The sequence below is a fragment of the Leguminivora glycinivorella genome, chromosome 10 (genome assembly GCF_023078275.1).
Source record: "Leguminivora glycinivorella isolate SPB_JAAS2020 chromosome 10, LegGlyc_1.1, whole genome shotgun sequence".
In the NCBI taxonomy this organism is placed as follows: Eukaryota; Metazoa; Arthropoda; class Insecta; order Lepidoptera; family Tortricidae; genus Leguminivora; species Leguminivora glycinivorella.
Genome location: NC_062980.1, coordinates 6,008,505 through 6,024,617, shown reverse-complemented (window position 1 = coordinate 6,024,617; position 16,113 = coordinate 6,008,505). Strand labels below are relative to the sequence as shown.

Sequence of the window (16,113 nt, the reverse complement as noted above, 5' to 3'; positions counted from 1 at the left end):
AATAAGACCCCGAAAGAACTATAAGAGTACATGTAACTTCCAATAATTATAGTATTTTTGTAGCGATGCGCGATGGCTTATTTTATTGGTCTTTATCTGAAATTATTTTAATTGCTATCTGAAGTAAAATTAACAGAAAACACCTAATTTAAAGAAATAAGTACGTATTTACCTTAAAACTCTAAATTGTATAACGAAAGTTGGTCATTATGTCGTTGATAAATAGTGCTACTTAACTGCTGAGTCATACTTAAATATTAAATATGATATCTGGTGCCGTAGCTGAATCGCATTTCTGCGACGCGAAACGAAAACGAAACGCCGCGAAAGGTAGTCTGGCTCTGTCGCGCCAATACGCAAGAGCGGTAGAGATAGATATCTACGAGCGTTTCCTTTCGTGAGCGTTTCGTGAGCGTTTGTGCAGTATCCGGCATAAATAAGTGATGATTTCTGTACCTTGTCATAAGTCATAAGTCATAAGTTATTTATTGGTAAAGCCGATTTACACGTTATAATACAGAACATAATATATTTAAATATATCGTTAATAATTACAATCAATTTAATGATAAAGTATAAACTTTTAATAAGCTACGTACTATCCTTTACGTGATAATTTAAGTACTCGTTATAATCATAAAACGGGTGCTCAACAAGCCAGCGTCTTAGGCGACATTTAAAACTGCTTAAACTTTGGGCGCTAGTGATGGTGTCAGGTAAGTTGTTGTAAACGGCGGGCCCCATGACATGGGTGAGCTTGGCCGACCTGGCCAGTTTGCGGCTCACGCCGGCGAGCTTGTGGGCGTTCCGCGTGTTGTACCCGTGTATCATGCTGTGAGTCTTGTAAGCTGTAAGGTTCGACCTCACATACACAGCCACCTGCATGATCACTATAGCCGGTAAGGTCAGTATTCCCATTTTTATAAAGAGGGATCTTGCGGGAGTGTTGTGTGGCACGCGGGCAATTATTCTAATTGCGCGCTTCTGGAGACGGAACACCCTCTCCCACTCGGCACAGCGTCCCCAGAGCTCCGCGCCATATTGGATCAGCGAGTGCACCGTGGCGAAATAGCATGAGCGCGCGACCTCGTCCGACACCAACCTGGTTACTCGACCCAGGGCAAAACATGCGCTGCCGATTCTTGCGCTTAGTTTGTTAATGTGATGGTCCCACTTTAGACAAGTATCTATTTCGAACCCTAAAAATCGAGTGGTACTTAATTGGTCTAGGGCGGTCCCATTCACAGAAACACAGAGCGGTATCGGACTGCGGCCTGACAGATCGAATACCAGGTAATGGGTAGTGTAATATTGGTGCACCTGGATCAAAGAAGATCCAGGTGCCACCAATATTACACATTAGAATACTAATTTGAATCGATCGATCATTCAAATACTCATTTTGCATCCATTCAAGATGTCACGTATTCAAGTAGTGAGGTATTATAATGCTAGTAGGTACATCTAGCTACCACCAATATTACACATTATAATAGGTACTAATTCGAATCGATCGATCATTAAAAAATTTTTCGTTCACTTAAGAAGTCTCATATTCAAGAAGTGAGGTAGCAGAATACTTGTAGATTGTAGGTAAATGTAACTGCAATAAATATTACACGTTCGAATACTTTTCAAAGCAATCCAAGAAATCATCATTCAAATATTAATTTCGTCTCCATTCAAGAAGTCATGTATTCAATGGAACTAGCGAGATAGGAGAATGCTTGTACTAGGTACATCTAGTTGACTCGTTTTACCTACCTATTCAAATATGTGCTAATTTTACATCAATTAAGGAAGTCATGTATTTAAGAGGGGGATATTTAGAATATTAGTAGGTAATTAACACGTATAACTATAATCGAGTTTTTGTATACATTGAGGTATGTAATCTGAAATCTCTAATTAGAAATGTCTACCCGATATGAGTAATGATTTTGATTTCGTACTGATGAGTTAGGTACTGTTCTCTTAATAAGATATTATTTTATAGTTTTATGTACCTACTCTAGGTAATTAACATTGAGGTAAAAGTTGGATATAGTTAAATGAAATTACGTGTACTTTTATAATGTTTATTAACTTAAGAACTATGTTCATATTACACAATCACATTAAATTGTACCCTTATTCGATGGTGTACCCATGTGGCGTATCTGAGGACAAACCTTCGTCTATCTTGTCAATTACTCTACGCGTTAATTCGTAAACTTGGTCTAATAACGTATTTTTCACTACATATTGGGCACACAGCTCGGCATTACATTTACATATATGTTCAAAGTTCTCATTCAATTTGTTACTGTCGTAAATTTCTATTTTGATGACTTTTGTACCTCCATTCCGATGTGGTTTTTTGATAAACGAGTAAACGGGTGTTGCCTTCCTCTTGACCCCCAAGGACAGACGTCTCACCCCTGACTCCCGTTCACTCTGACTTTGAGTTTGGGATGATGCCAAAGGAACGAAGTTGAATAGGTGTTCTGATGTATCCTGTAATTAATAATTAAGTTATTAGTTTAATGTTAACTACGAGTATTAACTTTTAATTAAATGAAAACTTGAAATAAGTTACATTAATAATAAAATATTTTATTGCACACAAAAAAAAAACATAAGTTACAGAGAAATCCGATGAAATTAACGAAGTAGGTGACTACAGGTGGACTTAGCGCTAAGCAGACACATACATTAAAAATTGTATTTACTTAATTATTATTTTATATCAATTACGTATGAGTAATGTAACCATTATAATTTGAAATTATTTTATAATAATAATACAAACACTCACTCTAAAAAAAATACTTACCGACATATTTTCCGTAGAACTAATCGCGTTGAATATATAAGAGTAAATAATATTTTCACTTATTTTCGGGGGTTTATATCTGAAATTATTGTGTTATTAGAGTTCAAAATCAAACGTTTAAAAAAAATGACATCACATTGTATTGAGATACGATTGGATTTACGATGTTAGCAATAATGCACTAAAGCAAATAAAATATACTAGCTCCGATCGCGACATTGTCTGTTTTTCTAAGATTAAAACCATAAAATGAATTTAATGAATAAAAAAAATATATGGTAAGTACCTTCACGTATTTGTTTTATATTATACACGGTGATCTGATTTTGCTGCGTTGTGGGATTTGCAATCGATGATTGTTTCCACCGACTAAGTGCTGAGTTGCGTTTTTCAATCACGTTGACAAATTTCATATAGGTATTGCGTTAGCTCCACGTGAATTTTCACTACTTAAGCTCCTCAGATCGATCCTCTTGATTCATTCCGCTACACAGGAAGCAAGGAAAACCCACTGTTCTCTCTACTGAAGCTACAAGGACATCATCATCATACAATGTAAGTGTGAATAAATGTATATTGTAATGTTGCTTATATAATTTTGACGACTTATCTGACCTACTGGTTAGTGACTAGCTACTAAGCCAGGGGCTTCTGGGTCGAATCTCAGTAAGGGTTTGTGTGATGAACACATATATTTGTTCCCGAGTCATGGTTGTTTTCTATGTGTTATTATGCGAGTACTCGCAACGCAAACTTACTGTAGGACTTAGTAAGAATATCCTATATTATTTATTTATTTATATTCGCAAAGTAACAAACTCGTAAAAATAATTAATCATTATTCAAATAAAACAACGTTAGAGTAATGGAGAATTATAATTATAAATGAATTATTTTAATAGCACATTATTTATTTTATTTCCAGGTCAAAACCCTCGTCCCACGCTGAAGATTTATATCTCTCATCCTCCACGGAGGAAGATTCGTCGGCACCGCCGCCGCCACCGCCGAAGGTTGACGTGATCGACAAAAAGAAAAAATCCAAGCCGCCGACATCGACGAGCTCGAGCAAGAGGTAGGTGTATACATAAATATTAGATAGTTGTGTGTTCTCAAAACCATAAAATAGCCTTTACGTAGTATTCTAACGCAGATTATAAATTAATAATATTTTAATAGTAACTTATTTTTATTTCCAGGTCAAAACGTTCGTCCCATACCGATTCGTATCTCTCATCCTCCACTGAGGAAGATTTGCCAGCACCGCCACCGCTACCACCGAAGGCTGACGCGGTCGAAAAAAGAAAAAATCCAAGCCATCGACATCGTCAGCAAGCTCGAGCAAGAGGGTCAGAATAGCTCCTGTGAAGCCGCGGCACGGCACTGCAGCGGAACTATTCGGTGCCGATAGCGATGACGAGGGATTAGAAGCGAACCAACCTGCAGGGGAGGGTAAATTATTATCGTACATTTCACGACGACTTGCGAACGGTTTTGCTCGTCAGACAAATCCTGATAAAAAGGGCACCCACTTTGTTGAGGTCAAAGTGTATAAATGCGATGATATTGAAAAGGTGACACCAGTAAATCGATGGCGTCATGCTGTAGTAAATATTAAAAACCGAACCGATGATAATACTGAAGCTTGGAGACACTTGGCTAATTTTATTCACGCAACGCGAAAGGAATACCGAACATGTGCGCCGTCATTTGTTAGCAATTATTATTGATCAATTTAAGCCATCGTATATATCTCTTATTACCACACTTATTAGTGCATCTGTAATAAAATACGAGGATTATAAATAAATGACTAATAAATAACGAGCTGATATTTGTGGTATTCCTTTTACGGTCTGTGAATAATTTTAACTAAATGTTCAAACGTGTTAGAGTGAATTTATTTCTTTTTCGTACATAGAATTATTCCTTTTTGTAAAATATGGGACCAATTGCATAGATTGAACTATGCGTGGATCCAACTATCCTGAACACAACGTAAAAGTAATAGCACAGATGTGAGCCCTCATTTATTTGTTGACATCTATTAATAATGTTTTTTACCCATATTCATTTTGAATTACATTACCTATGTTATGAAATGGAATATAAGTATTATATAATACATACTTTAATTAATTATAAATGTATATCTATTGTAGTACTAATTTGGAATAAAATGATATCTATAAAGTGTGTTATTTTGTTTACAGTGGGATCACGTAACCGTCCGTTATCCAGAACTATTTTAATGAAATGTGACAAATGTCAAATTAAATTGCCTAAGAATGAATACAATGCCCATTTGAGAACTAATTTACATAAATCGAATTGCATATTGAAAACTGATTTGAATAATATTGAAATTATAGCAACAGCCTTTAAAAACAGAATAGTCACCTATCGTCTGAATGCAACACAAAATGAATACGTAACTCCTGAGACGTTTTTGTGTGATATCAAAAGTAACATTATGAAAGTTGTAGAAATGTCATTACGGGAACATAAAAGTATCAAAATAAACTATGAGCTTTTCGTTTACTTTACATTACCTCATTCAGGCAAACAACAGTTAAAGTCATTCAATACAAAATATGATGTTATTTATGAAAACACAAATATCAATGAACTGTTTGAAAATACGATTGAACATTTAAAAAATAAAGTTATAGAATTTGAGCACCGTGAATCAGGCTGGTCTTTTGTCGCAATAAGTCATTTAGAAGTTAACGTAAACAAGTATTGTCCGATGCGAGGAGGTACTTACATACCTTTACCCCCAAGTGTCAAAAATACTAAAAGCTGCATTAATATTCAAAACAACGATAATTGTTGCTTTTTATGGAGTATACTGGCTGGTCTATATCCTGCAAAGAATAATGTGTGTCGAACTAAATCATACCCGCACTATTCAGATGTTTTAAATATCGATGGAATGTCATTCCCATTATCAGTCAGCGATATACAGTTATTTGAAAAAAATAACCCTGATATAAGCATTTGTATATATGGATTGGATAATAAGTATGCAGTAACAGGTCCTCTATATAGATCCAAATCAAAGAAAAATAATCATTTTAATCTATTATATATTGAAGTCGTTGGTAAAGGACATTACTGTTTAATTAAAGACCTGGTACGATTAGTTAGAAGACAAGTAACTTTACATAGAGGCCACATGCATTTCTGTGACTCATGTTTGCAATTTTTTAAAAGCGATAATAAATTTAAAACACACCATTGTTCCGAAATTGTAACAGTTTTACCTAATGAAAATACTGTCATTCAATTTAAGAACTTCGAACGTAAACAAAAAATCAATTTTATTATATACGCTGATTTTGAAAGTATGTTAATTAATTGTAATTCAGACAGTAGTAAAAATACGCAAAACCTAAAAAAGCATGTCCCGACATGTTTCGGTTATTACATATGCTGCTCGCACGATGCAAGTTTGAATAAATATGTTTCTTACAGAGGTGAAGATTGTGTAAAAGTTTTTGTTGAATGGTTAATAAACGATATTCATGAAATTCACAACATACTAATTAAAAATAATCCTATGAATCCATTAACATATAAAGAAAAGTGTAATTATGAGAATGCTACACACTGTCATATTTGTAAGCAGTTTTTATTTGGTGACAAAGTCCGTGATCACGATCACATTACATCAGAGTACAGAGGTGCAGCTCATTCACTTTGCAATTTGAAATACAGAATCTGTTCCTTTATACCAGTTGTCTTACATAATTTGACGGGGTATGATAGTCATTTATTTATAGAAGAACTTGCAAAGTACCCCGGGTCTATCAAAATAATGCCACAGTCCAAGGAAAAATATTCAAGCATAACAAAAACTATATATTCTACTAACAAATCGAGCGCCAAACCAATTGAAATAAAGTTTATCGATTCTTTTCAATTTCTTAGTTCCAGTTTATTTGAGTTAACCAAAAGTTTGAATAAAGAGGATTTTGTTAACTTGTCTAAAGAATTTACTGATACCCACCACTTTCAGTTATTAACACGTAAAGGTGTTTATCCCTATGATTACATTGATTCCTGGTTGAAATATGAAGACAATAAACTACCGACAAAAGAAATGTTTTATAATACTCTAAAATCTAAACACATCTCAGATATTGATTATAATCATGCCGAAACTGTGTGGTCAGCTTTTAATATAATGACTTTAGGGAATATACTGATTTATACTTAAAATGTGACGTCTTGTTGTTAAGCGATGTGTTTGAACATTTTAGAAATACAAGTTTGAAGCATTATAATCTAGACCCAGCCTATTATGTATCTGCACCTAATTTAAGTTGGGATGCTATGCTTTTGTTTACAGACGTAAAATTACAGTTAATACACGACTTAGAAGTATATCAGATGATAGAAAGAGGGATACGTGGTGGATTAGCCCAGTGTTCTCTTCGGAATTCAAAAGCAAACAATAAATACACCCCTGATTTTGATACTTCTAGACCCACCTCATATTTGATGTATCTGGATTGTAACAATCTCTATGGTTATGCTATGAGACAAAAATTACCTGTATCAGACTTTGAGTTTTTAACTTTAGATCGGGTTAGAAATTTTGACATACTGACTATACCAGAAAACGGTGAACATGGATACATTTTAGAAGTTGACATGAGTTATCCTGATCATTTACACGATCTGCATGCCGATTTGCCTTTTGCACCTGAAAGGTTTGTTCCCCCAGGTGGGAAGTCAGAAAAGTTAATTGCAAATTTATATGACAAATACAACTATATCATTCATTTCGTACATTTGAAGGAATGTTTAAAGAACGGGTTAGTGTTACAGAAAATACATCGCATTCTACGTTTTAGACAGTCTAACTTCTTACAAAAATATATTGATCTAAATACTCGATTACGACAAGAAGCTTCTACTTCATTTGAAAAAGACTTTTTAAACTATTAAATAATGCTATATTTGGAAAAACAATTGAAAATAAGCGAAAACATTTACATGTTCAATTAGCAATAAAATGGAAAGACAATGACAATAAAACAAACAAACACTTAGGTGCAGAAAAAATATTATTAAAACCTAATGTAAAGAATGTATCCATATTTAATGAAAACTTTGTGGCTGTTCAATTAAGTCCTGAAAAAATTTGTTTAGACCGCCCGATTTATATTGGATTTACAGTTTTAGAATTGGCAAAAACACATTTATATCAATTTCATTATAATTTCATTAAAAAAACGTACAAAGAAAACGTGAAACTCTGTTATACTGATACTGATAGCCTTCTTTATAACATTATTACTGATGACTTTTACAATGATCTAAATAAAAACATATCAAAATATGATACTAGTAATTATGACCACAATAACCCTTATGGTATACCTAAACTAAATGCTAAAGTACCTGGTTTATTTAAAGATGAATTTGGTGGTACGGTAATTACTGAATTTATTGGATTAAGAGCAAAACTGTACTGTTTAAAAAATGTAAAGAAGACAATAACGAAAGCAAAAGGTGTCACAAAACCTATAACGAATAAATTAAGAATTAAACATTTTGACAAAGTTTTGCAAACAAAAAAAGTGTATACCCATAATATGAATATGATTCGATCAATCAAACATGTTTTATATTCACAGCAAGTTGATAAAGTAGTTTTAAACTGCAACGATGATAAAAGGCAGATATTGCCTGACAATATACAAACATTACCATGGGGGCACTGTAAGACTATATTTTAAATTATATAATAATGTGATACTAAAATTTGTTTTTGTTTGTTTTTTTTTTTGTACCTATCTGTAATAATCTCCAGAAATTTAATAAATTTATTTACTCTGTTAATCAATTGTTTTATTTATGTTAAGACATATCCTATAAAAAGCGTTGAGATATCATATTTTTCATAATAACAATGAAATTCATTAAGCATACCCAAACTCTGGAAGTAAATAATATAATCGTTGAAAATGACGTGCATAAAAATACAAGACATAGTACATTATTACCTAATACAATCCGCTGTATAATATGTGGACCTTCAAACTGTGGTAAAACTAATGTAATATTAAATTTATTATTACATGAAAATGGTCTAAAGTTTAAAAATATCTATTTGTATTCAAAGACCGCTTTTCAGCCAAAATATCGCTACCTCCAACTAATTATGGAGAAAATTCCAGATGCTAACTTTTTAATATTTAATGACAATAAAGACGTTATCCATCCAAATGATGCTATGACCAATTCAATCATGATTTTCGATGATGTTGTATGTGAAAATCAAGTGAACATTAGGAATTACTTTGCTATGGGAAGACATCGACAAATTGATTGTTTTTATTTATCGCAAACTTACTCCAAAATTCCGAAGCAACTGTTAAGAGACAATGTGAATCTCTTAATTGTTTTTAAACAAGATGATACTAACTTAAAACATATATACAATGAACATGTAAACACCGATATGGATTGGATAAAATTTAAAGAACTTTGTTCAATTATATGGGATGATTGTTTTAGCTTTTTATTAATTAATAAAGATTGTACACTAGATAAAGGACGATATAGACAGGGGTTTGATACATTTATTTACTTTTAAATTTCCCATTATTTAATGTTTTAAATGTTGACGAAGGCTCACTTGAAACTGAGTGCTCGTATTAAAAGGTTGGTGTCAAGACTGCTGAAATGGATACACATTTAAAAGATCAACTTATCAAAGCAGTAGATAACATAAAAAACAAAATAAAGAAGATAAATAATGAAGAACATGAAAATAATATTAATTTAAAAAAAGTTTTTAAACCTATTACTGAACCATTAGAAAACCTCGTTATGCAAAGTTCTTTTGTTAAACCAGCTATTAACATGACTACAAGTACAGATACGAGTGACAAATCTCAGAATTTAAATGATTCTATAGGATACAAAAATTTCAAAGAGATAATTGCTCCTGATCAGCATTCAGAATATTATGAATACTCTAATGTTAGTAATAAAACTTCTCAAGAACAAAATAATGATACACTTCTATCTCTAAAAAAAGAAGACATGATTGATTTATATGAGGACATCAATATACCATTCGGGATTCGTAGCACGAATAAAAAGTTGATGATGGGTAATTCTGATGTATACTTGTCTTTGGTAAATAAGACTTCCGATACTGAAAAACAATATGTTATTACTATAGACAACAAAAAATTTGAATTAACCGCAGGGTTGAAAGAACTATTGATGCGAAACAAACCCAATCTCAGTCTTGTTACTGAAAAAGATAAAACTGAATACAAAGAAATGTTAACCCGTACAAACGCACATAAACGAGATTTTGATCCAAACGGAAAATTAAAAGGAGACAAAGGTATAAAATATTGCAGTATTATCAAACCTCTCTTTTCACAATTACTTGACACTAACATTAAAACAGGTGGTAACTTACCTGCATTAAAACATTATAAAAGTAACACAGATTATATTTATTGGGATGATCCAAATGAATTAATTGAAAGGCTTAAACTTTTGATTGCATCCAAAGACGCTGGAAACACCAACCATGATAATGAAATTATATCAATTATTGAAGAATTAAAGGAAGCCGGTATTGTAAAGCAGTAAAATAAATTGAAATATTATGTTAATGCTCAGTGAATAAATAAACGTGTCTTAGACATGACAAATAACAATGATATTTATAATTGTAAAGCAGAATTTAATAAAGTATTAAGTATAAAGGAGGAAAATATATTATCTAATACAATAAATACAGAAATAATAAACAAAATCGATGCCTGTATGAAAAAGGTGATGAATATAGATAAAAACATTTCGGTTTTAATGAATCGAGTAACAAAAGTTGAAAAGAATATTTCTAACAAAGAATTTGAATATAATATTAATAAACATTATGAGCAAAGCGGACGTCGTAAATGAAATTCATAAAAATGCAAGGGTGAATTTTCCTCGAAGAAGCGTCATTTTAAGAGATATTGATGACCTCTGGCAAGCAGATTTAATAGATATGCAGACTTTTTCAAAACTGAATGCTGGTTATAAGTACATATTAGTGATTATTGACTGTTTCTCAAAATACGCTTGGGCATTTCCACTCAAACGTAAGACTAAAGAAACCGTATCCAAAATGTTTGAAACATTATTATCAAGAGGACGTAAACCAATCAATTTACAAACAGACAGGGGTAATGAATTTTATAATAGTAATTTCAGAAAAGTTGTTCAAAAATATAATATTAATCATTACTCTACATTTTCCACCAAAAAGGCATCAATAGTTGAAAGACTTATAAGAACTCTTAAAGCTAAGCTGTATAAGGAGTTTAGTCTGAAGGGTAATTATAAATGGGTCGATGGAACTCTTGACCAGAAAGTTTCAGAATATAATCATACTTTTCATAGGACGGTGGGAAGAGCGCCGATCACGATCAATCGTAGTAATAAAGGAGTTGTATTACAAAGATACATTAAGAATTTACTAACAAAGAAAAACCCGGTTTGCAAAAGGTTTCGTATTGGAGATTTTGTAAGAGTTAGCAAGTATAAAGGATGTTTCGAGAAACGATTTACCCCTAATTGGTCAACAGAAATATTTAAGATAACTAATGTTCGAAATACTAACCCCACTACATATTATCTAGAAGACGCCAAGCGTAGGCCTATTTTAGGAGCATTCTATGCGCAAGAAATTCAGAAAACTTTGCATCCTCAAGTTTATCTTGTTGAAAGAGTGTTAAAACGTAAAGGAAATAAAGTATATGTTAAGTGGCTCGGCCTTCCACCGAGTGAAAATAGTTGGATTGATAAGACAAATCGTTTGTAATCGGGTTTAAATTTACTTTCACTGTTTTGTACACTCATTTGTATTTCAAACTCTACACTATAGAGACCAGTACAGACATATCCAACATTTAAATCTATTTCATAAAAAATGAAACGCACGAGAAATAATTCTGAAAACGAAAATAAGAAGAAACTTAGCAATCAGAAATTTGGAGCTGGCTTAAAGAAAACTTTTAATAATCTTGTTTCACACACTAAAAGACATATCAGTAATCTAAAGCCAAAATGTAAGAACATGCTAATGGAATTAGCGTATGCTGCTGCTCAAGAATTAGCATCGGACTTGCCTATACAATTACCCAGAGTGATACCAGTACCTAAAACTGGCGGATTTCTACCATTGATTCCAATTTTAGCAGGATTATCGGCTACAGGAAGTTTAGCAGGAGGTGTTGCGGGAATAAGAAAAGCTATTAACCATTATAAATCAGCAAAACGACAACTAGCTAAATTAAAGAGACATAATATGAAAATGGAGGGTAAATGTATTGGAAAAGGAGTGCATCTTAAACCCTACAAGGGTGGACTAGGAATTTATGTTACAAATAAAAAAAACTAGATGGCAGGCTACCCAATAGAGCATTGAGTAATATCGATATAATAAAACATTCGAAAAGTATTCCTTACTTTCGTGGTGTATTCATGAGAGATGAATTACCACCAAAACCATTACCGATGGAATGTGGTGTGATTAATTTAGATTCATCTGAAAATAACGGTACTCACTGGGTAGCCTATGGAAAAAATAAAAATTATATTGAATATTTTGATAGTTACGGAAATTTAAAACCTCCAAAGGAATTCATAAAATATATGGGAGCTAATATACGCTATAATTACGATAATATACAAAAAAATCATTTATTTAACTGTGGGCATTTATGTTTAAAATTTCTGAATTCATTCTGGCAGAAATATTATTAAATAAGTAAACTTATGTGTTTAATAAGACCAAAAACATAATACAACAATATTATAATAAACGATATCTTCTACCGTATCACATTCAACCTCGAACAGTGTCTAGAATCGGGTGTTAAGCATACGTTTACATAATTTTACCTTACAAAATCAAGTGATACATTATGTATGTTTTCAATAAAAGCGGAATTACAAGAATACCATCGAATATTCAACTCCCAGTCTTCAAAGGAGCAAGTCGATTAAATTCTAGCAAGAGAATTACTAAGAGCAATAAGTTATTTCTTCGTTCTCTTGGGTTTAAAATAAAATAAAATACTTATAATAAGATGTTGCATATCACAGATATTCCACAACAAGATAATTCAATTGAAAGCTATACCATCCATTCATACAATCCCTACAATCATAGCTTTAAGGAAAATGACGAAATCAGGATACCTATAAATCAACAAGATGTGTATGTATTACCATCTGCAAGCTCCATTTACATTGAAGGGTATGCAAGTGTATGGCGAGTAGATGCTGGTGGGAAAAAAATAACAAAAGATGTAAATTTTACAAATAACCCCATATTATTTTTGTTCAAAGATATAAGTTACGAACTAAATGGGATTGAAATTGACCGGAATAAAAATTGCGGGATTACTACAACGATGAAATCTCTTATTTCAATGAATGAAGGAGAAAGTAAGAACGCTGCATTGTGGGGTTGGGATCTAAGCGGGAGTATTCTAAAGCAAGGTCATTTCTCCATTATAATACCTCTGAATAAAGTGCTTGGCTTCGCGGAAGATTATAATAAGATTTTAGTCAACTGTAGGCATGAACTTGTACTAAACAGAAGTAATTCAGTTTTAAATAGTGTTGTACTTGAAGAAAATGATCAAGTTCAAATTGATATCCATAAAATCCAATGGCGGGTACCACATGTTAGAGTTTCTGACCGTAATAGATTGCCACTACTAAAGTGCTTAGAGAAAGATCGATCTATACAACTAGCATTCCGGAATTGGGATTTGTATGAATATCCACTTTTACCTAAAACAACAAAACATGCATGGTCAGTAAAAACCGCTTCCCAGTTAGAAAAGCCTAGATATGTTATATTAGCATTACAGACTGATAGAAAACTAAACAAACTAAAAAATTCTACTATATTTGATCACTGCAATATAACTAACGTCAAATTATTTTTAAATTCACAGTACTTTCCATACGATCCTCTTAATTTAAAATTTAGCGAAGACAAATTTAGTATATTATACGAAATGTATGCTAACTTTCGTCAGTCGTATTATGGAGTCGGTGTCGATCCTCTGCTTAATCTGAACACATTAAAAAAAACTCCTTTATTTGTAATAGACTGCTCAAGGCAGAACGATTCATTAAAAACTGGCCCAGTTGACGTTCGAATAGAAATCGAGTCCTCAGAAGACATACCTGATAAAACGACAGCCTATTGTTTAATTATAAACGATCGGCTTGTCGAGTATAAACCTTTGAGTAATATAGTAAGGAAATTATCATGAATGTGATTTTGGATGTTCAAGGATTTAAAAATGAAAATAATCAATTTATACCAAAAGAAGTGGCGATTATTTCTCAAAAAAGTTTTCTTGTGTTTCTGATCAGCCCTCCCCATCCGTTCTATACCTTAACAAAGAAAGAACGTTCACAAGTCTCTTGGGTGGAAAAATACAAAGGAATATTATGGAATGAAGGCTATGTATCATATTTTAATTATAAGAATTTGATTGTTGATTACTGTAAAGATAAACACATTTATACAAAAGGTTATGAAAAAGTGCAGTGGGTGAAAGAAATAACAGACAGTGATAATGTTTATAATTTAGAACATTTTGACTGCCCAAATTTAAAGACTTTATGCGAAAAATATTCAAATAAATGTGATATTCAAAATTGTATATATCATGCTAATGTCTGCGCTTTTAAAAATGTATCATGCCTGAATAAGTGGTGTATAGAAAATAATGTTTTTTTTACAAAATAAAATATAATCATGAATACCTGTGTTATTATTTTAAAATTATGATGATCTATAAAACAAAATAATATAGGTAATAAGTAATTTTAGTACCATCATAAATATCAAACCTAAAGTCACTCGAACCAATTTGCAAATAAATAATCAATTAAAAATGGACAACAATGTGGAAGACATCGATGAAGTTCTTATTTATCAATGTCATATACCGACATGGACACCATATATTATACTGGTTTTCGAGTATTGGCATGAGTAATCAGAAAAGATAAATGGTTCGTATAGACTTGGTTACAAATTTGAATGTTTGAGTGTTACTTTTAGAATTGAATCTGATAAATCAGAACTTACTAACATCCTGCTACCTCTGCTACTTGAAAAGGTGACTTCTTGAATGGACACAAAATGAGTAATTATTTGAATGATCGATCGATTAAAATTAGTATTCTAATGTGTAATATTGGTGGCACCTGGATCTTCTTTGATCCAGGTGCACCAATATTACACTACTATGGGTCTTCTTAAGGTTTAACGCCAGGCCATTGGTATCAAACCAATGTGCAAGTTGCGCCGCAGTGTCATTCAGTTTTCCTTCGAGAGTGGCCACTGATTGTGCTGTGATGATAGCAGCAATATCATCGGCGTACATTAGGATCTCAGCTGCCTGTATGGCATGCGGCAGGTCATTCAGCAACAAGGAAAAAAGGATATTTGATACTGATGAGCCCTGGGCCACACCCATTGTAGTTTCCAGTGGATCTGACCTGGCTTGTCCACCATCTCCGACCACAACTTGAGACCTGTGGTGCAGAAGGCTCTCAAACAAGGAAAGTGCCTGACCATCGATCCCATAGTGCTTTAACTTGTTTGTCAAAACTGAGTGGTCCGCGACGTCGAAAGCCTTGGACAGGTCACAGCACAGCACGGCCACCTGCTGCTTCTTCTCTCTAGCATCGACCACGCGTCTAACCACATCACGAGTTAATGAGATTGTGGAGCGACCTGCACGGTAGGCGTGTTGTCTTTCGGATAGCGCGTTGGTCGAGTCCAGAAAGCTCGTTAGGCGACGGCTGAGACCGTTCTCGAGGACTTTCGCCATGGCGGGGATAATAGCAACGGGTCTGTAGGCGTCCATATCCCTTTTTACTCCCTTGCCTTTAAAAATGGGAGCTATTTTGCTAATTTTGAGAGGTTTAGGGTAGGTGCCCTCCCTTATACATCGGTTGAATAGTTCAGCCATGCCATAAGCTAAAGGGGTTGGAGCTGCCCTCAGTATTTTCATATTTATCCCGTAGATGTCCATTGAGGCTTTCGGCGGAATAAGGAGGTTATCAAAAGGTATACCTCGTCCGCGCTGAATGGTTGGAGCCTAAGGGATCGATCTGCGGCCGGGCGCGCAGCGTGCAGCAGGCGAAAGGCGCCGGCGCCGTCGGCGCGCGGCGCGCCGCTCGCCTCCGCGGCGCTGAGGAACCTCGTGTTCAGAGCGTCAACAGCGGCCTTT

General features: G+C 33.6%; 4 protein-coding genes across 4 annotated transcripts in view; 1 reads left to right on the top strand and 3 right to left on the bottom strand.

Annotated features, from left to right (window-relative positions):
* LOC125230119 overlaps window positions 1–16,113 on the bottom strand; it is a 512,573-nt gene that overhangs the window by 471,840 nt on the left and 24,620 nt on the right. The window lies entirely within an intron of this gene.
* LOC125230117 lies at window positions 469–15,874 on the bottom strand. The gene is made up of 2 exons (XM_048135145.1): window positions 15,128–15,874; window positions 469–1,300 (listed from the first exon to the last, which is right to left on the bottom strand). Exons 1-2 carry the CDS (start codon window positions 15,850–15,852, stop codon window positions 592–594), a joined length of 1,434 nt encoding a protein of 477 aa, XP_047991102.1. The 5' UTR covers window positions 15,853–15,874; the 3' UTR covers window positions 469–591.
* Window positions 2,065–2,939, bottom strand: LOC125230133. The gene is made up of 2 exons (XM_048135168.1): window positions 2,816–2,939; window positions 2,065–2,496 (listed from the first exon to the last, which is right to left on the bottom strand). Exons 1-2 carry the CDS (start codon window positions 2,819–2,821, stop codon window positions 2,131–2,133), a joined length of 372 nt encoding a protein of 123 aa, XP_047991125.1. The 5' UTR covers window positions 2,822–2,939; the 3' UTR covers window positions 2,065–2,130.
* Window positions 3,237–4,174, top strand: LOC125230134 (zinc finger protein 865-like). Its single transcript, XM_048135169.1, has 3 exons — window positions 3,237–3,370; window positions 3,741–3,890; window positions 4,015–4,174. Coding segments are annotated over exons 1-3 (312 nt in total). The 5' UTR covers window positions 3,237–3,368.

Bases quoted from the DNA above. Each gene is read 5' to 3' on its own strand.
- LOC125230134 (XM_048135169.1), top strand. The intron at 3,891-4,014 runs GTAGGTGTATAC...TTTTATTTCCAG, and splicing joins TCGACGAGCTCGAGCAAGAG to GTCAAAACGTTCGTCCCATA.
- LOC125230117 (XM_048135145.1), bottom strand. From the start codon at position 15,852: ATGGCTGAACTATTCAACCGATGTATAAGGGAGGGCACCTACCCTAAA. The intron at 1,301-15,127 runs CCATAGTAGTGT...ATATTACACTAC, and splicing joins GCGTTAAACCTTAAGAAGAC to CCATTACCTGGTATTCGATC.